We start from the raw sequence: 25511 nt of genomic DNA, 5'->3' as shown, positions 1-25511 counted from the left end.
GAAAGGACCCCATCACCCTTCGCTGAATGAGGAGCAAACCTCCCTTCATTGTTCCTATGGAACCGGGGATTTCTTATCATTAAACCTCTTACCAGGACATGCAATTTCAGTTTGAAAATATACAGGCGAGTATTTAAAGGTATAAAAATAAAGGAGAGGGAAAAAAATACGTATATTTACTTGTTAATCCATGGACTATTTCCGTTAGAATATATCCGAACTTGAAATTTTAGATGCCTTTGACGCAAGCTGGGTAGCTGGGGGTAGGGACAGATATTCCTTATTTCTTTTATCAGTTTTTTTTAAATATTTTTATTTATTTATTTGACAGAGAGAGAGAGAGCAGGAACACAAGCAGGGAGAGTGGGAGAGGGAGAAGCAGGCTTCCTGTGGAGCAGGGAGCCCAATGCGGGGCTCAATCCCAGGACCCCGGGATCATGACCCGAGCTGAAGGCAGACGCTTAACGACTGAGCCACCCAGGCGCCCCCTTTTATCAGTTTTAGTAAGCACATATCAGGGCATTTGGATCGGGGTATTTGTTATACATACGAGCTAACATCTTCTTTTCCTTCCTTCTAGAATTTATCCTTGTTACAAAGAATACGAATTTAATTCAGTTTTTGGGAATTGTGTTATTATTGATTTTACATTAAGGAAATTTCTCCAGTATGGGCCAGATGGTTAAAACTTAGAAATTTCTAATAAGGTATCTTTGTGCCGCTGAGCGTTGGGTGACGTCATGAGGAAGCCACATTTCCCGCCCCCTTTCCTTCCTTTTTCCTCTCGGCCCCGAGGGCGGCCGCGCTTGCGCTCCGCGGCCCTTAGAGGGCGCTGCTGGCCTTCCGGCGGCGTTTCCACCGCCCTCTGGCCCCTTGCACTCGGGCCCCAGCAGCTGTGGCTTTAAAGAGAGAAAAAATTTAGGATAAACGTGCAGGTATTTGCTTTGGGTTTCCCTTAATGTTTGCCTTTTGTCAGCTTTGCTCCTCGCTGAAGCTTCCTTCAGACAGTAAGTCAGGAAGGACAGATCATGCATTAAGAGTGGCATTGAGTGCTTGTTAGCAGTTTTCAGCTGATCATTGGTGAGGAGGAGCTTGAAAGCCTGAAGCTAAAGCAGGGGTCGGCAGCTCTTGAGGGCTGGGGGACTCCTGGCATCTCTGCCGGTCCCCAGAGCTGCAGCAGCTGGAAGACGGGGAGGGACAAGGGACCCGGGCGGAGGACGCGGGCCTCCTGAGCACTGTTTTGAGTGAGTTGATTAATCAGTCTCAGTTTCTCCCTGTTAACCTCCCTGGATGCTTTTTGTATCTGGGGAGAGTAATGTGCGTTCTAAGGCAGATTTGTAAGTCTAGCAAAATAGCTGGGGAGCTGCTCATGTTATTACTCACTTCTGCTGTGGTCCCTTGTATGGGGAGGAAATGATTAAATTATAATAGCATCATAATCTATATGGTATAACCTACACAATATTATTTTCATTTTTACGTGGAGTTCTTCGGTGTGCATTTTAATTTCCTTTTAATACTAACTGGCAGTTAAAAGTGCCACAGAGTTTACCATTTCTCTCTATGTTACGTCATCTGATTTTCGTGGCAACCTTGTGAAGTTGGTAGCATCCTCCCCTCACCGTGAGGGAACTGGGTTCACGGGAGTTGGCTGGTTTTCCCAAAGTTCACAGGAATTGGCTGGTTTTCCCAAAGGAGTTAGCTGGTTTTCCCAAAGTCATGTAGTCTGTAGTATCCCAGGATTTGGACCCCAGTCTTCTGGATCCACATCTTCTGGGCTTCCTGCAGACTAACGAGTTCCTGTTTGGGTGTTTGATGAATTCCCTGTGTTTTCTTCTTTGGGCTGGAGGTGGGAGCTGGCCCCACCACTTTTGATTTGCTCAGAATGCCCTTCTAACTCTACGTTCCAGTAACACTGCCGTTGGCTGTTGAGAAATGATCCTGTCACACACCGAAGCGTGTTGAGCTCTAGTAGGGCTTAACGTCAGATGAAGTTGCAGTGAACCTATTCCCTGTTACAAAATATATTTGGCATTGGGTATAAGCACGATCCTCATGGTAGGCGGTGTCCCTTCCTTAGTGGATCCTGTTAAAACTTGCCCTTGAGATCAGTGCTCTGTGTCTAGCTGGTTACAGAAACCCTTCAGCGTTTAGCACAGTGGTTCTCTGTGGATGCCTGATCCTCATGATGGAGCCTGTCAGCCTTGTGCTGTAACCACAAGGTTCCCAGAATTGAAGTTTGTTTACAGCAGACCATTTAAATCAAGGAACAGTGCTGACAGACATTAGTTGTTAATCTGTGGGGTTGGCAGATCCTTACCTCTCATAGGGGTGGCATTATCATTAAGGTGTTTGGAACTTCTCAGAAAACAGTGTTCTCTAAATGCTGGGCTTTGTTTTTTGGGGATTATTTTATCCTGTCACATCTCTTCACCCACATTTGCTTCACCTGACCCGGCTGCTAATTTGCACTGTGTGAACTTGGGCATGTCATAATTCTGCAGGCTTGTTTTTCATCTACAAAGTGAAGAGATCGGACTATGGACCATGGCTAAGGGCCCCTTCTGGCTCTAACTTTGTTTGAGTCTCCATTTAAAGGCCATCCATCCATCCGTTCAGTCAGTCAGTCAGCATTAATGCATGTCAGATGCAGGGATACCAAGTCCAATAAACACAGTCTCTGTCCAGAAGGCATAGGCAGAGGGGGGTGGGGGAGGGGATGCACACAACGTGGTGCATATTAGGACAGTCCCTGGGGGGACTCGGACTGGACATCCAGGACAGCCATATTCGAGCTGGGTTTTGAGGAGGGGAGTGGGATTAGTTAGGGAAGGAGGGCAAGGAAGGACATTTCAGGTGGAAGAACACCGTGCCGTGTGTGTGTGAAGGCACAGAGAGGCAAGGAGCATCATGACACATTTGAAGAAACTTGTGTTTTCTGGTGGCTCCTGCAAAGTGGCCCCCCTGGGGGAATGGTGGCATTCAGGGCTAGAAGGGCAGCCCTGCTAGGCAGCTCAGGAACGTCCTGGAGTTTGACCATAGTCCAAAGTAGTCATGACCATTGAAGGAGTAGCCATGGTGGGGGGTGCAGAGGGGAGGGTGTTCTTTTATATCTGCTTATTTATTTGAGGCTTTGGGGGTTTCTTCATTACATTGTAGACCAAGCTGAGAGCTCCTAACTACTGTCTTTACCTTCAGTCCTATCTGAAGTGTTCTAGCACGATCCCATTTTGGAATGGGTTCCAAGTTACCATGAGTCTCATGTGTCCACATGTGGGCAGATTGGTAGACTTTATAGTTAAGATGGGAGTGCTCAAGAGTTGAATACAATGGCTTTGGGGTCGAGGGTGGTTCTGGGGATGGAATTCAGTGGGGTTTCCAAGGGAAGAAACTGTATGAGTAATTTTAGGAGTTCGTGGGAGTGGCAATGGTGGGGAACTTGGAAAGGAGGAAATCAATAGATATCATTTATGCAGGCCCTTAGAGTCTAAATAGTGACACTCCGCTAGGAAGGCCACTAAGCATCCACTCGTTCCGGGGTCTGAAGGCTGTTTTGTGGTGGACAGGTGGCCACGTCAGCCAGAAACCGCAGCACTGGGCAGGGGAAGAGGCCAGGGACCCCAAGAGTCAGGTGTGGTCTCCTAGGAGCTCGGGAGCAGCCACCTCAACCAGGCCAGGCCAGGGCCGTCTTCTGAAGACCCCAGCCAGGGGCTGCTGTTGGTGGGGCGATGGCTGGGCAGGCAGCCTTCTTAGTGGCACCATCTTACAGGGGCAGCATTTTAAAAAATAAAATCCGCTGTGGAGAAGGCTCAGTCTCTCCAGACCGTGATGGTGCCACCAGGCTGCTTCCACTTAGAAAACAGAAAGCTCCGGGTTGCCTGTCCCACAGTGGTCTGCAGTGTGGTGGCTTGGTTTCCTAGGGCGCTTTCCGCGGTCATTTATCAGGAGTCTACCCTGGCATGCTCTTTTCCCCAAGCATCCAGGTCAGGGTTTTGGACTCCACTGTAGGCATAAAGGACTATTTCTGAAAAACGGCTTTTTAAAGTGTCATTTTTGAGGTAGTTGTAGTCACATGCAATTGTAAGAAAGAATGCAGAGGTCTCCTGTGCCCTTCCCCCGGTGTCTCCCAAAGGTGACATCTTGCTTAACTCTAGTGCGGGGTCCATCAGGCAGCTGACATTGCTACGATCCGCGGACTGTTCCCACCTCACCAGTGTGATTTGTTGTGTGGGTTTCTGTGTAATTTTGTCATGTGTGTACATACGTTCCCCTTCCTTGCCTCCACCTCAGCCCTTGGCAACCACCAGTCCATTCTCCACCTCTATAATTCTGGCATTTCAAGAATGTCATAGGAATGGAACTGTGTAATGTGTCACCTTTTGAGGTTGGTAAAAGCCTATTTTTAAGAAGTATTTTCGCCCATTCTGCTTGAGATCACTACAGTTACCTTGCCAGTATTTTTGTATGTTCTGAGATATCATGGTATGTAATTTGGGTGGTACTGCTTGCCACCCTGGTCCGGGCCACCTTACCTGGATTACTGCAAGAACCTCCTTATTGGTCTCCCTGCTTCTGCCCCCTCTCCCTACACCCTCTTCAAGACAGCAGCCACAGTGATTCTTATGATGCAAGAAGTCACAGAAGTCATAGTAGCTCTCCATCTCTCTTAGATAAAAACCCAAATCCTAACAAGTTATCAGGGCTACACAGGATCATCTTCTATACCACGCCCTCCCTCACTGGCAGCTCTAGCTCCTTGGCTTCCTTGCTGGTTCTCTAATGTGCTAGGGACCTTCCAGCCCCAGTACCTTTGCACTTACTATTCCCTCTGCCTAAACAACTTTCCATAAACATCTATGGGTACATTCCTCGAAGTCTTCGGATTCTTTATGCAACATCTCACGAGGCCTTATGTGACCACTTACTCCCCAATTTAACAGTGTAATCCTATCCCTACTCCCCAGCACTTCTTATCCTGGCTTTATTTTTCTCCACAACCTTTAGCCCCACCTAATAGTTCATGTATTTTGCTTTTGTAGTTGATAGTTGCCTGTTGTCCTCCACTGGACTATAAGCTCCATAAGAGCAGGACGTTTTGTGGGTTTTATTCACTGAAGTCTCTTCATTGCCTAGAATACTATGCTGCCTGCCGAGAGAAGATACTTAGTAAATATTTGCTGAATGATTGGATGTGTGCTTTCTTTGATACTGATTACATGTGGTATACACCAAATATATTTATGTACATGACCTGACAAGAGCAGGATATGTGGGGGCGGCGAGTGCGGGACAGTGTCCTGCCTCCCTCTTCCTATAACCCTGTGAGGTCAGCCCGTGAGTTTTCAGGAGCGTTGGCTTGTGTTGGAAGTCCATCAGCAGCTGGAGCAAAGAATTATGTTTACTTGGTATACCAGTTTCCTAGTGCTGCCGTAAAAAAGGACTGCAAACTGGGTGGCTTTAAACAAAAGAAATTTATTCCCTCATAGTTCTGGAGGCTGGAAGTCTGAAGTCTGTAGGGCAGGGTCATACTCCTGTCTGAAGGCTCTAGAGAAGACTCCATCCTTGTCTCTTCTTAGTGACTGGTGGTTTCCAGCAATCCTTGATGTTCCTTGGCTTATAGATGTGTCACTCCATTCTCTTGGCTCCTTCGTTATATGGTCTTCTCTCTGAGTCTTCTTATAAGGATAGTGGTCATATTGGATCATGGCCAACCTTAATTGAGCATAACATCATCTTAACTTGATTACATCTGCAAAAACCCTATTTGCAAATCACATTCACAGGTATTGGGCATTAGCACTCATCATAGCTTTTGGGGAGACAGTTCAACCCACAACATATGGATGGTATGCCCACCAACACAATTCCTTTTCAGTAGGTGAAAGAATTCTTGCAGCTTCCAGCAGTGGGCCATAGTTGAGCTGTAGGAAGACATGAGTCACTGTGTTGTACTCTGTGCTGAACTATCAACCCAGAGTTCCAAAGGCCTACGCACATTCAGTAGGCCTAATTCATAGATCAAACCTGGTTGAATCCTTCATTCACAAAGTAAGTAATTAAGTAATTAACTCAGATCTTCTGTGACCAGTGACTATGCTAGGCTCTGAGGCACACAGATACAAAGACTTAATAATGAAGTCAGGATTGATGTAGCAATAAATAATGGCATTGATTGTGATGTGTAGCACTATATAGGATCATCTAGTACTTTCTAATCAACTTCTACTCATCAGGTATAGTGTTAAGTTCTGAATGTTTTTACATTGACATACATAAAATTGTTAGATTAGCAGGAGAAATAGGCAAATTTGTGTGAGGACTTAGCCTGGTGGCCTCACTTGAATATTCACTCAATCTATATTTTTTTCCTGTTCAATAAAATTTGGATGCACCACTGTCTTTCTTTTATCTAGATTGTAGTCTCTAGTTGAGACTTCTAGGTGATGAGGTGAGGCAGCCTTGCTCTCTCACAGAGTATCTGACTTTTTGACATTCTTTATGTCATAGAAAAATGTCATGTCCTTTTTCTGTCGTAACACATGCACTGGCCCTGCTCCATTTTTTCACATTTTCTAACCCACCCAACAATTGCCTTCTATTGTTTTCTGATAGACTGGGAGAATTGAAACCTCTTCTTGTGGTTAATAACTCTCAGAATCCACACATATACCTGCAGATATCTGAGCAAACCAGAGCCAAGGGGAAGAGAAAAGAGGAACAGAGAACACTATGCTCCCCAACTTCCCTGAGACCCAGGCTGATCTTATTTTATAGTTGTGTCATCACTACATTTTGACTCTAATACCTAGGAGGGAAGAAGTCTTGGAGATGTGACATGAGCTACTGTCTGAGCAGATTACATGTCTCTCTTGGAGAACATGAGGATTTTGACTTAGAAGTCTCTGGGATGAGTTCTGTGGGGTCCACTGATGCTCTGAAATTGTAATGAGTTTTCATTTTAGGGAGCAATTCAGAGCATTCTCAAGGGTAAAGAGCAGGCTGGGTTAGAGTCACAGAAAGGACTTGATTAAATGTCCTCTTAGAATTCAAGCTGTGAAACTCTTAAGCATAGGAAACAAACTGAGGGTTGCTGGAGGGGACAGGGATGGGGGGATGGGCTAACTGGGTGATGGAGGGCACGTGGATGCAATATAAGACTGATGAATCACTTACCTCTACCTCTGAAACCATAATACATTATATGTTAATTGAATTTAAATAAAAATAAATAAATTTAAAAAAGAATCCAAGCTGTGGAAAGCACTGGCCAAGTCTCCCACACCTGGGGAAAATCTCTGGCAAAGGCCCTCCTTGAATCTTACCAATGTCGTACTTTGTTCTCTGATCATCCTGACTTGAGAAAGACTTCCTTTCCTCACCCTCGGAGCCCTGATAATGTTCATCGTTAGTAACACTCAGTTGATATTAAATGTCTGATACCCTTACTCTTCTTCTCATGCGCCGCCAGTACAGTGCTTCCCTCAGGACCCTAAAGACCACTGCCTTCCTTACACAGCCGTGAATTTATTCACTTGTATTCCCAGGGCAGCATCTTGCATACTAACTCTATGTCACCTGGCTGAGGAACACCTTCACTGAGATTTACCTTTGAAGAGGCGGGGAACGTGGGGTAATTTGCCTAGGTAGACCTGTCTAATCATGGAAACTATTGAAGACTGTTTTAGGCACAGAATCCATAGGCAGATTGAAAAGGGGAAGGTGATCAGATTACCTAAATTTCCTTTCAACTCTTAAGATTTTAAAATTTAGTTCAAAGATTATTTCCTAAGGTTGAGGAAAATGAAGACCCCAAGCCCACTTCTGCTACATGAGCAGGGAGAATTGACCGAGAGCCCAGGTACTGGGAATCATGCCCCATCATTTCTATTGGGTTTTAATTGGTTACATCAGCCCGTCTGTGGCTCTTCCTCCTCCCACATTAGCTGAGTGCCTTATGATTTTCTTTCACATTTTATTCTTGCATCAATCCTTTGAGGGTAGCTGTAGAAAAGGAAGTAATTCAGTTTTATATTTTCCAGGAGAAACTTTGATGAACTATTTGCTTTGTTTTTAGGCCTTGAGTGGGAGTGGACCTGTCCTACTTTTAAGTGGAGAAAAGTGGGCTCTTCTCAGACTTTATTTGACTTAGCATTCCCTTCTTCCTGAAAATCTCTCCACTTTGGTCCTCCATGATGCAACTTTTTTCCTGGTTCTTCTCTTTATAACTAATGGTTCAAATTAAAATGCCTTCTTTTCCAGTCATCCTTCAGACATCTATGTTCTTTGGGTTCCACTGGAGATGTCATGTACACTGTTGGACACAATGGAGCTCAAAGGAAAAGCCAGTGGTGGCCTGGTTGGATAAGCATCTGCCTTTGGCTCAGGTCATGATCCTGGAGTCCCGGGATTGAGTCCCACATCGGGCTCCCTGCTCAGCAGGGAGTCTGCTTCTCCCTCTCACCCTCCCCCCTCTCATGCTCTCTCTCTATCTCATTCTCTCTCAGATAAAAAAAAAAATCTTTAAAGTAGGCTTCATGCCCAGTGCAGAGCCCAGTGCAGGGCTCAAACTCACAACTGTGAGATCAAGACCTGAGCCAAGATCAAGAGTTGGACACTCAACCAGCAGAGCTACCCAGGTGCTCCAATAACTTACAGTTTTGTACCTTTGGTTCTGATTTCTCTCCAGGCCTGCATTCATCCCTTTCAGTTATAACTGCAGCTGAGAGGCAACAAAGAGTAGTAGAAAGAGCATGGTCTTTGGTTTTGGATTGGTCTGGGTTTAACCAATGTAACTTACTAGCTGTGTGCCCTTGGAGAGTCACTGAACTCTATGAGACTGAGTTTCCTCATTTATAAAAATGGGGATACCAAAGCACAGTTGATATAGTTTTTATGGAGGTTCAAGAGCTGATAGTTATGGTAATCTAGAACTCTTTTTAATCACCTCTGGGTCCCCAGCACCTAGCTCAGAATCTGACACACAGTAGGTGTTCAACATACGTCTGTTGCAGAAATAAATGAGATGTATGGCTCTTACTAAATGGGTAAATAACAAATATTCATTTCCTTTTTTCTTTATTTCCCTCTCTATTTTTTCTTGATCACATGTGGCCCCACTACAAAACTTAAACTCCTTGCTCATGAGGTGTGTTGAGCATTTCTTTCCCCTTCATTGATAGATTGTTTGCCTCTGCCTTTATTCATAACCATTGAGTGATTATCTGAAATGTTAATTTTTAAAATATGAAAACATATTTTAAAAGATGATTATTATTAGCAGTCTGGGTTGTCATTGGGTCCATGTGGTCGTTGGCTTCCGGTCATGTCTGTCTCATTTACTCTGTTTCATACCTGCCTCTCCACAACATTTGCTTGGCTTGTCTTCTAAGGGTATTTTTCAGGGGGCTTTTTGAGTAAGATGAGTGGTGATTTCAGTGACAGTAATACCCAAGTGTTTAACATAGTTAGACAATGACTTTCACATTTTGGGAAAAGGAATGAATTTTCAGGGAGTTTTTTTTGGCTGGCATATCAAGCAGTTTATAGTAGGCTGAGTTTAAGCTGGACCAGCAAACAATGGTAATTCTTTGAGAAACTATTTCTCAGTTGCAAATTGAATTTGAAGAATGTGCAAAAGATCCCACAAAAACCTGGAAAGTACTGGTGTCTAGTGGGATCTCTGATGCCAGTCAGTAGCAGGCATGAGTCCTGTATTCCTTTCCAATCCATATGCATTTTCTCTTCCGGGTCTCTTGTTTTCTTATTGTTTTTTAAAATAAATATATCTGTCCAATCCCTCCAATTCCATTTCCCTAAATCATTCTGGAAAGCTGGTGGTTTAGATGGGGAAACATTCTTGTCTTTTCTCTGAACAGTAGCTTTTGCTTACATTAGTTCCTGACTAGAATGGCCAACAGCTTTAAAACTTTAAATCCTAATGATAAGTTCTGCCAGCTCTGTGGGTTAAATTCACTCTCATTTTTGGCTGCATCATTTTCTGGACAGATGTACTGACTCAAGTCTGTGGAATACTGACAAATAAAGCACTGACATTGTCAAAATTAAATTCCCAGAGCAGGTCCCTTAACAACAACAGAAATAAATTAAAGTTGAAACAAAGCAGCTCTCATTTAGAGATCAAGAGAAAATGTGACTTGATTGTATGGATCCAGAAATGATGTCACCAGGTAGCAATGGATTGGGTGGCTAATAGCACAATATCTGAAGAACAGTGGCTAAACAGGTAAGAGAATTGTTTATCTCACTCATCAATAAACTCAGGAGCAGAGAGGCTAACCAGGATTGTTCCATTTTTCCAATCTGCCATCCCAGGCCAGGTCATCATACTCAGGCTTGCCACTTCATGTTCCAAGATGGCTGCAGCATGGCTAGGTGTCATGTTGACATCCCAGAGTGGGGAAAAGCAGGAAGATAACAAAAGGTCATAAGCACACGGCAGCGGATCCTGACCCCTTTATAATGCTTTCCTGGAAGTGATAGCAGTAACTTCCTCATACGTGTCATTAGCTAGAATTGATCACATGACCACCCATAGCTACTGGGAAGGCTGAAGGGCCATGAATATTTAGCATCCCAGTTTCTACTGTGGAAGAAGACAAGGGAGGAAGAAGCCGGAAATGGATCTGCCATGATACTTTCTGAATTCAATGCAAGTTGTAAACTTTCATAAATTAGTTGGGAAACGGGCCATTCTTGAGTGAAACTAATAAAAATTCAACTTAAAACATCTCAAGACATCTTGAAGGAGAAAGCAGATTCACTTTAAGAGTATTCTTTGGGCTTGAGAATTTGATTTTAGTTTTGCCACTTGCTGCTTGTTTTGAAACAATTCCTTGCTGCTTCATTTTGTTGTCCATTTTGTGTGTTTTTCTGCTTTATAGATCTTCCCGAATGTGGCTGACAGGGAGGAAGGAAGATAATGAAAGGGAATAATGTGAGGTAAATTATATTAGCAGATATTCTGCCTTTGTCTCTTCACCCCACTTTCTCCCCCAGTACAAAAAAACAACCTAGAATCTAGAACATTCTAGGCAGAAATTTCCCATAGGAAGCCATTAACCCTTGAGGGTAATGAGATGGCATTTGAATGACAGCTTTTGCTGGGTGCAGGTGGCCTTGGGTGGGAGCTTGGGGGCCAACTCCTAAGGAGAAAGGGATACAGTAAAGAAAGTACAGCCCATGCAGCATTGGGCTCTTTCCTTGGGAAGTTCCCATGCCCTGACAGGAGTACTGGGCAGCCTAGGGCATGACCAGCTTATGTGCAGCACCCCTCCCCCACCCCACGACCCAGGGGAGCAGTTTACTGAAGCCACGTATGAGGATGCCTCTTTCTGTGACATGTGGCCACCTGAAACTCGCCCCAGGTAAAGAATGCTTGCACAGAGGCGGAGGAAGGTGATGGAGGTGCTAACTGTCTGGAGAGGATAGAAATGGACTCAGACAAACTCTACTTAAGCTTAGCCAGTGGCTTGAGTTTTGAGATTTGGATGGCTTCACCATTTGGCTTCTTTGAGCTGATGGAGAAAAAAATGTGATTCACAATTGTATTCAGTGACCATCTAGTGCCCTTATAAGCTCATTGGCATGTACGCCTGTGAATTTGGCCATTTAGTCTGAATAAAATGATGCTTTGTTGTGATCAGAATACTGGAATATGCCTGAGGGTTTGGGGACAAGGGCAGGGAACTCAGGTTTAGCTGAGGCTGGGGGAGGTGAGCAGAGCACACACTGAGCCTAGTGGCCTCGCTCGTCCCTCTGTTCATTAGGAAACTCTGCAGGCAGCGAGGGCCAGGGTGCTCCAGCCACACACCAAGCTGCTCAGGGCATTCTGAGTCTTCTGGTTTCTCACTCTACTTGTGTATGCCTTCAGCAGGTGAACGTGACAGGACACGTTGGGCATGGGGGTGGAAGCCAGTGACATGCGGAGCACGTCGTGACAAGGGAAGATGGATTGGGTTTTGAGGAATGCGAGCCAGGGATAAAGTCTGGAGAGCCCTGGCTGCCCTCGATCTCCCGGGGGACCCGGGACATCTGCTTGCCTTGGTGTTTCTCTGACTCGAGAACAGCACTGCGTGGCTTCCCCGTGGTGGGGTCAGAGGTTTTGTTTGCAAAGTTCGTTCAGCTCTATAGAGTGTTTTTTAAGTTTAAAGACTCCAAAGACCTAGACTTCCAGACCTGTCGGTTTTATTTTTTAAAGCAGTTATCCATAGAGAACCATGCCAATTGTGGAAAACACTTTTATTGAACCCCATTCATATTGTGAAATGTCAGAAGAGAAGCCAGACCATTATTTTAATATTCGACTGTGTCTACCCAGCCCCAGTCTTCCAGGTGGAAAATGCAGTCAACCATATGTAGATTTTACTCATAAGAGTGTTACTTCACACTGTTGCAAAACAACCTGTATTTGCCCTGTTTTGTTGTTGTTTGTTTGTTTTTGAGGGGAGCGTCATAGTTATTTGGCAAATATAATTCCATCCATTTGATAAGTTATTAAAACTTGGCTGGGCGTTCCAGTGTTTTGCCCATGTGTTGCCAACCATCTGGATGTTTCTACATTTGTGACTATTCCTTTGCTGTCTGGTATCTTATGGACAAGAGCTGAATTTTTCCACCTTTCCTTGGAATTAGTCTCAAAGTTGTAGATCATGTTGATTCCACAGCCTCCCCCCCGCTCCCACCGGTTTACATCCTAACCTTTTCTGGCTTATTGATTGAATTTTTGGTCAAACACTCATGGTTGCAGTGAGATCTGTGTTTTCTTCATTTCAGAGTCTGGGAAGTATTTGGCGGTTTCCAGTGGAAAGTAAAACTTGTATTTCATACAAAGATGAAGTAGGGAGACTTACATAAACATGAAGGTTTTGTTGCGTTAAAGAGCAATCCTTAGTATACTTAAGAAATAATTTTAGAATTTTTGGGGTTTTAAGGGACTAGTTTATTTCAGAAGCTCTTAACATTCCTTTGGGGGTTTCCTTCTCAACAAGGTTGTCCGCTCCTGTCCCTCAGCAGCGACTACCAGACTGGGTGGGCTGCACGCAGCGCTCCGCTAGGAATGGCAGCCATCCCTGGCTGGTATTTGCCTTAATTTTTGGGGGGTGTGTCTGCACACTGGCAGCCTTTTGTGACTAAACGTACTGGCTACTGGGGTAGCTTTAGAAAGTTATTTTTGACTTTCATAGAAGATCTTGATTAATCCATCAGGGTCTGACTGCAAGTGGCCAAAAACCCAACTTGAACTCATTTAAGTACCAGAATTCATTGCGTTGTGGAGCTGTATGTTCAGAAGTGCGGGGGTTGAGCTGACCTTAGGGACTGAGCCCTAGATCAAGGGCTCTAACAGCCCCTGGACTCTCTCTCCACATGACACCAGAGCTGTCACTAACAATTCTAAGATGCTTCCACCACAGCCTCGTGACTGGAAAGCCGAGGCAGTGCCCAGGGTCTAGCTCCAGTTAGAACGATTCCAGTGAAGTCTCCTGAGCCCTCTGAGCTCACATGAACAGAAATCTGTTACCAGAACTGGGGGAGGCTTCATCCGGTAGACAAAAATAATATGTGTCCTTTACACTGCACATTTTGGATTTGCTGCCTTATAGAGATTGTAGGGTCTTGGGGCTCTTTAAGAATCTAGGCAGGTGGAAGACTTTGGATTTAATTATCTTTACATCAGGGAATCCTGAAGAATTCACACCAGTTCCAGTGAAAAATGGCAGGGGCTGCAGTGGCCGAGGGGCTACCCCATATGGGCACTAGATGAATCTCCTCTGGCTGAGGCTAGACAGAACAGGAAGTAAGAGTGGAAAGAAACCTAGCCTTTAATTTCTTTAGATTTTAAGCTATAAGACCCAGAAGGCTTCACTCTTGGACTCTAAATTTTCCTTGGGAATTTTATAATGGGAAGGACTTATATTGCAATTGGGACATTTTTATATTGGTGGTATTGTATTATCAGAATATGTGTATGGTATTTCATCTCATTGCTTAAACTCTGGTGGGCTGTTTGGATAGCATGGACTGGGCAAAACATGGGATTGGGGAAGGACAGGCAGGAGTGGATTTTCAGCCTAGAGGTCAGTGTGGCTTTGGAGTTGGCTAAAGAATGAGCCTTCCTCATTTCAGAGCCTTTTGGGGGCCGGAAGGATCCCCATCTGTCACCCCAGGAGGATAATAGTGGGACAGTGATTAGTCCTGGGGAGGCCCCTGAAGGTGGGGCAAGTGGTCTTGATCCTCTCTCTGAAGAGGCAGCTACAGCTTGACTTCAGGTTAATGGTCATGCCCAGTGGGGCCAGGGAATAGCCTGCTGGAGACATTAAGGGGACTTTCATTTTCCTCTCCTCGTGTTTCGCTTCTGGCCTCTGTCCTCCCTGAGGCTTGCTGTATCTGAGGGGTGAGTGGTTAGAGCCCAGTCTCCATTTGTCTGCTTTCTCTACTCCATGGCATTAATGGGTTAGAAGACACAGACATGTGAGTCTCTTCTTCGGGCCTGCTTCCATAGGGGAGGGCACTGGGTTGTGGCTCAGGCCTATTGCTCTCTCCCGGCCTGTGTGGCAGTGGCCCTGACGCCGTCTGCTCTGTAGGCTCTGCTCTCCCCTCTGTGTTCACCTGAGGGTCTGCAAGTGGAGAGGGGAGGGAGATAGGAAGCATGGTGATGGTCCCACATTAGATCCACCCTCTCTGATGTAACTTTATCAATAATAAACCTGATAGTTTGATTTTTTGCCTATATGGAGAATATAATGAAGTCACTGTGTTGTTTTTTAAAAGTAAAATGAAACGAAACAAGCAAAAACAATACTTTGGATCCAGAAATATTCAGTTACTATTTTGAATCACAGTCCTCAAAGCATGATTTCTCCATGAATTGTGTCCATTTTGGATTACTTTTACCATTGATTCATTTTATCAACTGATGCTGAACTTGCCTTCCCTTTATTCTGAGAAATAGCCCTTCACGGAATTCCCTTTCTAGGAATATATGTATTTTCATTCGTTGTGGCTATGACTATACTCTTACAGATGGGCGGTGATGTCTGAAGCAAGACAATGAGAAGTTAAGATACTGAGATTCACTTTGAACCATTTGGAACTCACATGGGATTATCACATAGGCAGTAGGGACTGTTGGTCTGGGATGGTTAGGCCAGCGCTGGACATGTAGCGGTCATCGGTTTTGCTAGTAGCCAAAGCCTGTATAGCATCCCACAGTCCCCTCCCCAAAGCCATCCTGGGATGGGACTTCCTTTCTTCTCTGGAACCCAGGCCAGTTTTTTTCAGAGCCTTTACTCCTCTCAGGGGACAGAGGGAGGTCTGGCAGTGAGATATGAGTCCTTGAACACATCTGTACCTAAAGTGAGACGAAATTGTGCCTTTAGACACAGTGGACAACGCTCCTTAATATGTCTTCACTATTTGCTTGATCTTCCTGGTCCTTAGAAGTGTTTGGGTTGGAAATCCTTGGTTGACCTCGTGAGTCTAAAACCTCCCAACATCTTTTTCTTCAATCCATCAGCCATTTAAGTGAGCACCAGGTGTATGGTCAATATCTGGTGTCAAGAAAGATGCCAGAGTGGGAAGGTGAGCAAGGGCCAGGTGAGGTGTGATGCCCCTTGTCTACTGTGAGAAATGGGCCCTGCAGATGTTGGTCAGGCCAGCCTGGCCCTGGGAACCTAGCTCTGTCATCCCGAGGGCATCCTCAGCCCTGGGGAACCCCTTGAGGTCACTCTGCAGAAGCTGAAGACCTTCCAAAGACAGACATTCCAGAGCCATTGGAATTTTGGTCTCCATCCTTGAGCAGAAATGGATCCATACTTTGGCCCTGGAGCCAAAGTGGCCTCCTAGAACCGTCTTGGATAAGACCTGAAATTTGGAGCTAGACCAAAGTAACAACTCTAGGTGCTGACTGTGCCCTTATTGTCTGTTCCCGAACAAACCAGTAGAGGTCTCATAGGAGCTATGGCTCAGAAATGTCTAGCCTAGCAGTTGCTGGGTATCCAAAAGATCACCAAAATACCATTGCCACTTGGTCCCTGGCAAAATATCCTTGAATCTGGATAATGTTTATTGGCATGAACTATGGAAATGACTTTCTCATGGTATGAAATTGCTGGAGTTGTAGCAGACTCTACTAGCTTCCTTCTTCTATCTGGAGCACCTTACCATCTGCTCCATTCAAAGTCACCTTGAATGGAGAGAAATGGGAAAAGACATGGACAGGAAATTCTTTATACTTAACCTAACATCCCTTAGGCTGCCACTTAAGCTCATTTCCTCATTTTGTATCCTGGGGTAAGGGAAAAAACAGCTTGTCGTGGCCTTAACCTGTCATTCAGGCTCTGGGAGGTTACTTCCTCGTGTTCCCTCTGCTGGGCCATAGAATTCCTGTTGTCTTGACTTTGGGTTTGTCCTTTTTCCTTTTTAGAGAGGCAGTTCATGGGATTTATAGCTTTAAAGGATGTACCCAGTATCATCTTTATTAGACAAGAATATAGAAAACTATTACAAAAGGTTATGTGCTGCATTTATCTAGCAGAGAGGGTGGTCTGGTCTAAGTTTCTAAGAACAGTTAGAATAAATCAGGAATCACTTTGTCATATTTCATCCTTATGCTCCCAGAATACTGATCCCACAACACAGAACCAGAATGCAGTCTGCAGACCTGGAAACCAATTTCACAGCCTTTATGCCTTGACTGCACATTTAAGGAATGAAATCAGGAGACCTACAAAACAATCATCGGGAAGAGAACATACGGTCATATTTCTAGTCCCAAGAAGCAGCTTTCTGTCAAGTAATTCAAGCGCACGTGCATTGATTTGTGCCTTCTCAGACTGGTTCTTCCTCAGATAGATGCTGGTTTGATGAGTTCACTGAGAGCTCAGGCATGAGGGGCTCTGGATGGGGCTGGAGTGACAGAAAAGATTGCTTTCTATCCAGGCCTCTTCTTCTCTTCTTCTTCTTCCTCTTCCTCCAACTCTTCCTAAGCGGGCACAGATGATGTTCACTAGGAAGCATCAAAAATGACATCAGTTTGAAATATCAAAGTAGATAACAATCCAGGGAATGAAAATATCTGCTAATCAAGCCACCATATGGTTTGTTTAACGGACCCAGGTTGCGTGTGTTGGGGGGAGGGTGGGAGGAAGGGTCATGGTAGATTGGCCTAAGGCCTTTGGAAAACCGTAAATTCAGGATGGATCTTAAGGAGATTGACGGTAAGGCTGCCTTGAAAGTATGGTTTCCAGGTCTCCCAGAGGCCTTTGTGTTCACAAATGACCTTCATTAGGCAACTCTCTGAGGCCTAAGACGTCACTATTAGAAAAATCATTTGGTCTTAGGTTTTGTCATAAGAATGCAAATGTCCCTGAGAGAGCACATCATCCACTTCTTCCATTCCTTCCAGAGAGGGGGGAGGATGAGGACACCCAGCACAAGGTGCCATAACAGTGTATTGGGGGCAGGAGTGCCCCCCCAGGGAGGAAAGTGGCATGGTGGAAGAGATGGTAAACCCAACTCTGGAGGCCTCGTGATTTGTTTTAGAATGGTGGTGGCTTCCTAAATTAATTTTCGATGGCAATGGTCACAGGTCATATCTGAGCAGGGGCAAATTCTGAGGGTCTGTGAGCTGGGAGGGGGAGAGCTGGGCTTTGGAATTGGGTGAAGCAGGGTTTGCGTCTGACTCCGCTCTGGGGCAGCTGTATGACTCTGGGTGAACCCTAACCTTGCTCCTGGCCTTCTTTCCTCATCTGGAATACAGAGGGAGTAAATGACACCTCCCAGGTGGTGTGTGTTCTGAGCACCTCATGTAACGTAGGGTTAGGTGCTCAGAGCCGTGGCGGTGGGTGGTAGACACTCCATAAACCCTCTCCTCCTGTCCATTGCCCTCTCCCATTTGTATTTACTGTAGTTGAGCACCATATGGCCTTTCTCTCAGCATCCAAATGTTGGCTCAGGCAGTTATCAAGTTGAGACACACTGATGATACTTGATCATTGGCTAGAGGAGGGCAAACAAACTCATGCACAGACACACTTGGAAGCTCCGATTGTGTAAGCACAGTGAGGTGATGGTCATTAGGTTTTGGCAACCCAGAGGTATTTCCCCCTTGCCCTTCTTTACTTTGTGCATCTCTTACTGGAGCTCCTTGAAGGTTTGAAGTATCTCCCCATATGCTGGGCTGATGCGACCATTTGAATGTGGATTCTCACTTGTGTTGGAAACTCTTTTATGCTGTGTCCAAGAATAGACGCAAGGCAGGGCCAGGAAGAACAATTGAGTATATTTATAAATTGTTCTTCTTTTCAGATTATCAGTAATGAAAGTCAATCATTTTCAAGCCTAGGCAGTATTGTACTGATTGAATCACGAGCGCCTAAGAGAAAATGTGACAGTGCTTGGGGGTCACTGGCCTCTTGTTTTTGGCTGTCTGTCCAGGCGCTAACTTTCCTTAAGGGAGATTTGGACTCGAACTGTAAAGAAAAACGTTATTCACATATTCTTTCATTTGTTTTCTTCCTTGGGAGACTCGCCCAACCATGAGCATCCCTTTGCAGTTTGGGGACGGGGGCGGGGAGCCTCGCTTTGCTCTTGCACACCTTTCAGTCAGCGTGAAATATTGGATTCCTGGGACTGATTGCCCCTGTTGGGGGAAATAGGGATCACGACTAGAAAAAGCTGGTTAGTTGGGGGAAATAGGGATCACGACTAGAAAAAGCTGGTTAGTCAGATGGCAGAGAAGGAGGAGAGGTTTTTGTAGTGAAGCTTTGGGGGAAAGAAAGGGAACTGAAAGAAGGGAACCCCAGTCTTCTGGCTAAGTAAGTCCTGGAAGGTTTCTCGTGGGCAAGGAGGGAGGGGTACATGAGAATTATTGAAGAGTAGCCATGATTGCTAGTAAATGCCCAGAAAGTCACCGACGCACTGTGTGTACAATCTCCTCAACTCAAAATTTTGCAGAGAGTGCTAGGTTTCTTGTCTATGATTTCTCCCATTATGGGCTTATGGGATCCTCATCCCTGGAACTGGGGAGGGGAGGCTTTGTGGGTTTTGCTTCCTGCCCGGAGTCTGACAACATGCTTTTGTCTCCAAAACAGGCACTCTTTCTTTACTGCTTTGAAATCATCAGATTCATTCTCTTCTTCTTCATTCCTTGGATTTCTTTGAGTGAGGCCATATGAGTTCTCCTTTTTCATCATTTTACTCCTGAGGCAGTGGGGCAATTTGGGGAGGGATGAGTGATGTATGCTAGCATCATCTGTGGTTATGGTGTTCAGAATTTTCACCTGGTATCAAAATCACATACTAACCAGTCCACGTATCGTCAAAAAACACTCCTTCCCCTTTCTTCTTCCATGAGGTTCCAAACTCATTTTTCTTCATGGTACTCAGTTTAAAGGTTTCTGGGTTTCTTAGATTACTTTTCTCTTTCCTGAGAGTGCCTTGTATCATTGAATAAACAGTTTCAGATCCAGGTTTGCCTAAAATTTGTTTGACTGTTGTGTGAATGTTTAGCGTCTATTCATATGATGTAATGTTGCAGGATCTGTTACAATGTGAGCTGAGAGATTTTGTTTGACAAAATGTTATGTGTCATTTGGGTTATTTTTCAAAATCAAGAATATGTTTATGGAACCTCATAACTGAAGATAAAAATGTAATTGTGCTTCTTAATAACTTGCTTTTCTTCTTCTGGGACAAAATATGGAAACATTTAAATTAACTCTATGCAGATGAACCAGAAGCTTACCTCCCTTCCAAGGTGTTGATGATCTTGATTTGTTTTCTTTGTGGAAATGAATGCTTCTGTTATCTCGCTTTGGATGCAATGGTTAGTCGTCCCCATCATGACAATTTTATGTTGTTCTTCTCGGAGGTATTTTAAAGATTGTCCAACTGTACCATACAGAATACTAAGAGCTTATTTGATATGTGAATGCCTCTGGAGAACATGTCAAATTATGAATTCGTTATTCCTGCACTAGCAAGGCAACATAATCAAGCCAGAGAATGCCTAGAGTTTGTTTTGATTTGTTTCACTTTTGTTTTAAATTTACCACCCACAGTTATCCAAAATACATAAAAGCTTGTGGGTTTGATATGTTTGTTTTGCTCTCTCATACTGTAACAATGTTCAAACATGACTATACTTAACGTCTTTAGGACCAGACAAATTAAAAGTCATTTGCTCTTTTGATAACAATATCAGAGAACATTGGAAAAAAATTCCTTTTCACAATCTGCCATTCCCATAAGTTGATAGTTGCGCTGTTTGCATAGCTGACCACCCACTGAAGCCAAGGCACGTGAAACTGCTGTCCACTAAAATGGGCCTGAAAGTCACGTGGGACCCACCCAAAGATGCTACCAGTAGACCCGTGGAGCATTACAACATTGCCTATGGGAAGTCACTGAAAAGTCTTAAATACATCAAGGTGAATGCCGAGACGCACTCCTTCCTTATTGAGGATGTGGGTAAGTGACTCTATGGTCTTGTTCCCGGTCAGAACTAACTGTACACCAACATTCTCAGTTCCCTTCTTAGGTAGGATGGCTGTTTGTGAGACACAGTGTGGCCAGGCTCCAGGGACCTCATGGTTCTTTGGGAACAGGTAGCTGAGGTCATGAGGCTGTTGCTTAATCTTTATCTTGCCCTTGGACTTCCCATTCTGCATTTGAACTCAAGTATTTCTGAGTAGTTCTCCAAATGAATGTAGGAAACCAGTTTTTAGTTTCTGAATGTGCTTTTGGAAAGCATGTTGGTTCTTTGTTTCCTAGAAACTTTACTTTGTAGCCTAATCTTGAGATTTCTAATTTATAAACCAATTAGAGATTACTCAAATAATATGTCCCTGTGAGGGTGTGTGTGGTATGTCATGCTTAGCCACATCTGGTTCAAAGACATGACATTCTCCCCATTAAATTTGATTCTGGAAGTCTGTAATATTTAAAAATTTTCCTAAATATATTGTTTTATAAGTGCAGGTGTAGGTGGTTTTGAACATAGGCTTTGAGCTGCCTCCTTGGGACGCTCTATCTTTTGCTTTTTTGATCCTACGAGCCTGAAACTCCCATTTATTCTACAGTCCAACCTCATGATGGATCGTAAGGAAGTAACAGAAGTCAGCATCTCTGACAACCAGGTCTCCCTGCGCTGGGTTTCCGTTTTCCTGCCTTCCTTTAGTGGATCAAAATCAACTAACTCATGGCTCCTCAGATTCCTGGCCATTGTCTACACATTTACTCTCTCTCCACCTCCTGCATTATAATGTTAGACTTTCTGAGTAACGGAGCAGAAAGTATATAGAAGGGACATCAAAGGAGCCAGATTTCCTTCTTCGTGGTTCCAGCTAAACATACATTTCTCTGAATCTTTTCCACATCAGTATGACCCTACTAAGTACGACAGTGAGGTTAAATGGAGAATCTGTTGGACCCAAGGCATGAGCAGGGTCATCTTTGCTTGTTCAAACCTTAGGTTGTTATGATCACTGCAGAGAAGAAAAACATGCAAAAGAGAGCCCTAGAACTCACTGAAAAACAGTCTCTCCCAAGTAACTCACTGATGAGTTAATGGGAATCAGAGACATGTGGATTAAATTTCCTTGAAATGCGAATAACCTCAGAATGAAGAGAGAAAGTGCCTGGCAAAGCATGATTTTGTGTGCTGTCTGACCCTAGAGAGCATTTCCCAGTTAGTCCAGCAGGCCATGCCAAACCCTACATGCTACCAGGCCCTGCCACAGTCAGACAGAGGTCCTACTGACCTCGAGCACAGCAGGGGTGCTAGATGGCATCTCTGTGTCGCTGTTGCTGGGCCTCTGGCCCTAGAACCGAAGTTCTGTTATAGGAACACTTCTCACCTTGAGAAATGTACATATGCTTCTTGCCTTTGACACAACTAACACTTATCTCTCCAACCGTCCGTCCCATCAAACGCCCACAAACTCTCATCTCTCCAAGGAATTGGCGCCTTCACTTACCTTTCACAGTCATTCATTTTGAGGAAAACCAGCACAATTGGAGTTTTCCTTTCTGCAGCTGCAAATTCAGGGCACACTCACACGGTAATGTGGTCTCTCGGTTTCCCTTCCCGTCCCACCAACTTCAGGAGCTCAGCCAAAGAGACCATGGCTATTTGACCTTGACCCCTATATACACATCAAGGTGAAGCCCAGTTATTTCAAGATTAACATGTCCAAGGTTCCAACAGCTGTTTCTCTAGGTTTTTGTTGAAATGGTCAAAGACAACATGCAGACCTAGTAAAGGGAGTATTCACTGTCATAAGGAGAAAAATTTCATGAAGCTTTACATGTTGCAATGAAGATTTCCCATGTGCTAAATTTTATGAGTTACCCTGAAATTTTCTTTCTGTGTTTTGGAGTTTTCTGTTTGAAGCTTCCAGGGGGAGATATTATTTGCAGGTACTGACACTGTAGACTATAAAACACCTACTTAGTGGATGGTGCGTTCCTATTTCCTACATTAATTTCACATTAAAAAGCTCAAAAGCCTTTTCTGTTGACAGCTTATGAATCCAGGTTTATTAGACATGCCATGTACTTTGTACTAAACAAATTTCGTGTTCTTTGGGTCAGGCATATTTTCGTTGCATGAGAGGAATGTTAGTGATATTGATTAAAAAGAGAGAGAGAGAGCTGTAGTTAGACTTGTCACTTAATTCAGATTTTTATATTTGGTTATACATAAGGGAGACAGTTAGTGAATCACACTGTCATTCCTGGAGATTTGAAACGGTGGCTTGATGTAAACCATATGTTTCAGAGCCGGGGGTAGTGTGCTTTGTGCTGGTTACTGCAGAAAACCCCAGTGGAGTGAGCCGTCCGGTTTACAGAGCTGAAAGCCTGCCTGGTAAGTCATACCTAGAATTGGAGGCTGTATTTTTGTTACTTAGATGGGGAGAAACATCCCTCTTTGCTTTCTCGGATCTATACAGATTTAGAATCTTTAAAGGGTTCCTGAGCAAGAATGACTTGTATAGCAAGCTGAAAGATAGAAAACTAGGAGAGACTTATCCCTTCTTTTAAAGTAATTTTGATGTAGGTTGTTAGCGTTTTGTCCTAAATTTTTGGAGTACTCATTAGAGTAAGCCATGTGCAAAAGACCAAGAAGATGTGATGTCCAGAAAGCTTAGGTGCCTCGTTACTGATGTGGCCTGAGTGGATCCTTTTGAGGACTGTTGAAAAGACCACTAAACATATGTTAGGGCTGCACTGAAATGTGGAAAATCCAATCGTCCTCGTTTCTAACTATGAAGTTGCATTTTCCTCATTTAGGAGGTGAATGGATCCGGATTGATGGTTTTCCCATTAAGGGTCCAGGACCATTTAATGAAACCACCACAGGTACTACGTGCTCCTTCGGTTCATGTCCTCACTGAAGCACCATCTCGCAAGAGGGTTGTGCTTCTGTCACACACATGTGCTCACCAACTTTCATTTAGTTCCCATCGCTAAACTAACACACATGCCACACGGTTTTGGTCAATCTGCTCTGCACCCGATGGCCCAGACTGCAGCCAGTGTTGCTCATTTCGCACTGTTCTTTCACGTGCTGGTGTGGGGAAGTGTCTTTGTCTACATCTGGGGTTACTGTTGCACTGTTAACAGGCAAATATGGTGGTTGAGATGGCAGCCCTGGCCTGATGAGGATATTTATAGCTCTGTTACCTGTGGATGGCATAAATGAATGGAATCCACCAAGAAGTGGCTTTTATTGGCTAATATGGTGCATCAAGTCTTTCTCTCTTTTCTCATAAGCATGGGATATTTTGTGATATGTTAGAGCACCTGCCTTCCATCTCTGCTCCATATTTGTATATATGTCTGTTTTATCATTTGGATGTTGATGTTGTCTAGTCATATTGTTTTACTTGTTGAGGGAAGTGTTAACATTTCTTGTATGTTTTTTTGAATACATTTAATTAATGGTGAAAAAATAATGCAAAATGAATGCAGTCATTTTGGAGTGTGGTTGGATAATATCCCAAAGGCAATATGGCGAGGACCTGTATTCTGTTTTCATGACTGCTGTTTTTAAGTCCGTCAATCTGGTGTTGTTGTTGAGAGGAAGGTGAGTACTTTGAAACCAATGACCATAATCTGATTCTCAGGTCAGGTTTGATGGGTGTAGGCAGTTTCAAAGTCCCCTTTCCACAGAAAGGGGGTGAAAAAATGAAACAACCAGAAAAGGAAGCTGGCTTTCAAGGAAAGGTGATATGCTTTTGTTCCAATATGTTGGACTTGGGGCGACCATGGGGTGTTGGAAGGGAGACATCTTGGAGGTGATTGGAGGTGGGGAGATGAAAGTCGGAAGAGAGAAGTAAGGGGCAGGCATGGATTCCAGAGTCATGCTCCAGAGTGAGAGTGGAAGCCGAGTGTGTATGAGGGTGACAGGAGGGACAAGAGCAAAGGGCTACAGTCAAAACTGAGAGGATGATGACAGTCGAATAGCCAAGATGGTAGTGCACCTAGGAAATGTGCAAAATATGCAAGGGTGTTTATTCCGAGACTGTCCACCCCTGAAGAGGCACATGTAAACTTTTTACTGACAGATGTTCAGTGCCTTGTATTGGAATCTTGTATTTTAGATGACCATTTTATTTTTTATAATCTTTCTGATAAAGTTTTCCGAATGACAGTGGTTTTAGAACAAGTAATTTTCTTTTGCTTTTTCTTAAGTAATTAATTTCTTATGCCTTCTTTAATAAAAACATATGTGTGTGTGTCTGTGTGTGTGTGTGTGTGTGTGTGTCTGCAACCTTTCTGAGTGAGCACGAGTTACAGAAACGCTGGGAACTGGGACTCACAGACAGTCGTGCTCCAGCTCGTTATTGGTTTTGCATACTGTGAAATCATTTAATCTCTCGCTGTAGGAGACTTTGTATGCCCTAGTTGCCAAAGGGCACTCTTCTGTAATATATAATACTATATTTGTTATATTTTATGATAAAAAAGATACTGGAAGAAATTGCTAGCTGAAACCATTTCCAGCATAAGATATAAAGCAGAATTTTTTCTTTTAAAAAAATGAATAACAGAATGCACAGACTTGGTTACAGTGCTCCAGAAAAAAAATTACATGTCATTAGTAATAAAAATAATAAGAATAATTTATGAGAAGTTATCAATAAATGATCAGCATGCATCTATGCCTTTTTTTTATAAGGCTTGGAAAATATGCTATGCTGCTATTCTGAGGAATGGTTAAATAAATGACAATCCCATTAAACAAAGTAAGTATTCTGAGTTCCAGGTATCTTCATTCAAAGGAAAGGATTTGTCCTCAAAATGTAGACATTGGCATTGGCTCCTGGTGGAAGGCCCCAAGGGTTCCCTTTAGTGTTTTGCCTGGTAACATCTCACTTTCTTTGAGTGTTTTACTTGAAACCAGAGGAAAATCTATCCTTTTGCTCTGCTGGAAACAGTAGTTTCAGTACAAATTCCAGAAGTCCTCCTTTTGTGGCGGAGACCTATCT

The 25511-nt window shown here is 43.9% G+C and overlaps 1 protein-coding gene across 1 annotated transcript in view; it reads left to right on the top strand.

The window, feature by feature from the left end:
- Positions 1-25511, top strand: part of FNDC1 (fibronectin type III domain containing 1) — a 102294-nt gene that overhangs the window by 4839 nt on the left and 71944 nt on the right. Inside the window, 3 exon segments of the mRNA XM_021693192.2 lie at positions 20293-20487; positions 22799-22885; positions 23311-23379. Coding sequence (XP_021548867.2) covers positions 20293-20487; positions 22799-22885; positions 23311-23379 — 351 coding nt within the window.

The sequence above is a fragment of the Neomonachus schauinslandi genome, chromosome 8 (assembly GCF_002201575.2).
Source record: "Neomonachus schauinslandi chromosome 8, ASM220157v2, whole genome shotgun sequence".
NCBI classification, from domain to species: Eukaryota; Metazoa; Chordata; class Mammalia; order Carnivora; family Phocidae; genus Neomonachus; species Neomonachus schauinslandi.
This window is presented reverse-complemented; position numbering and strand designations above follow the sequence as displayed.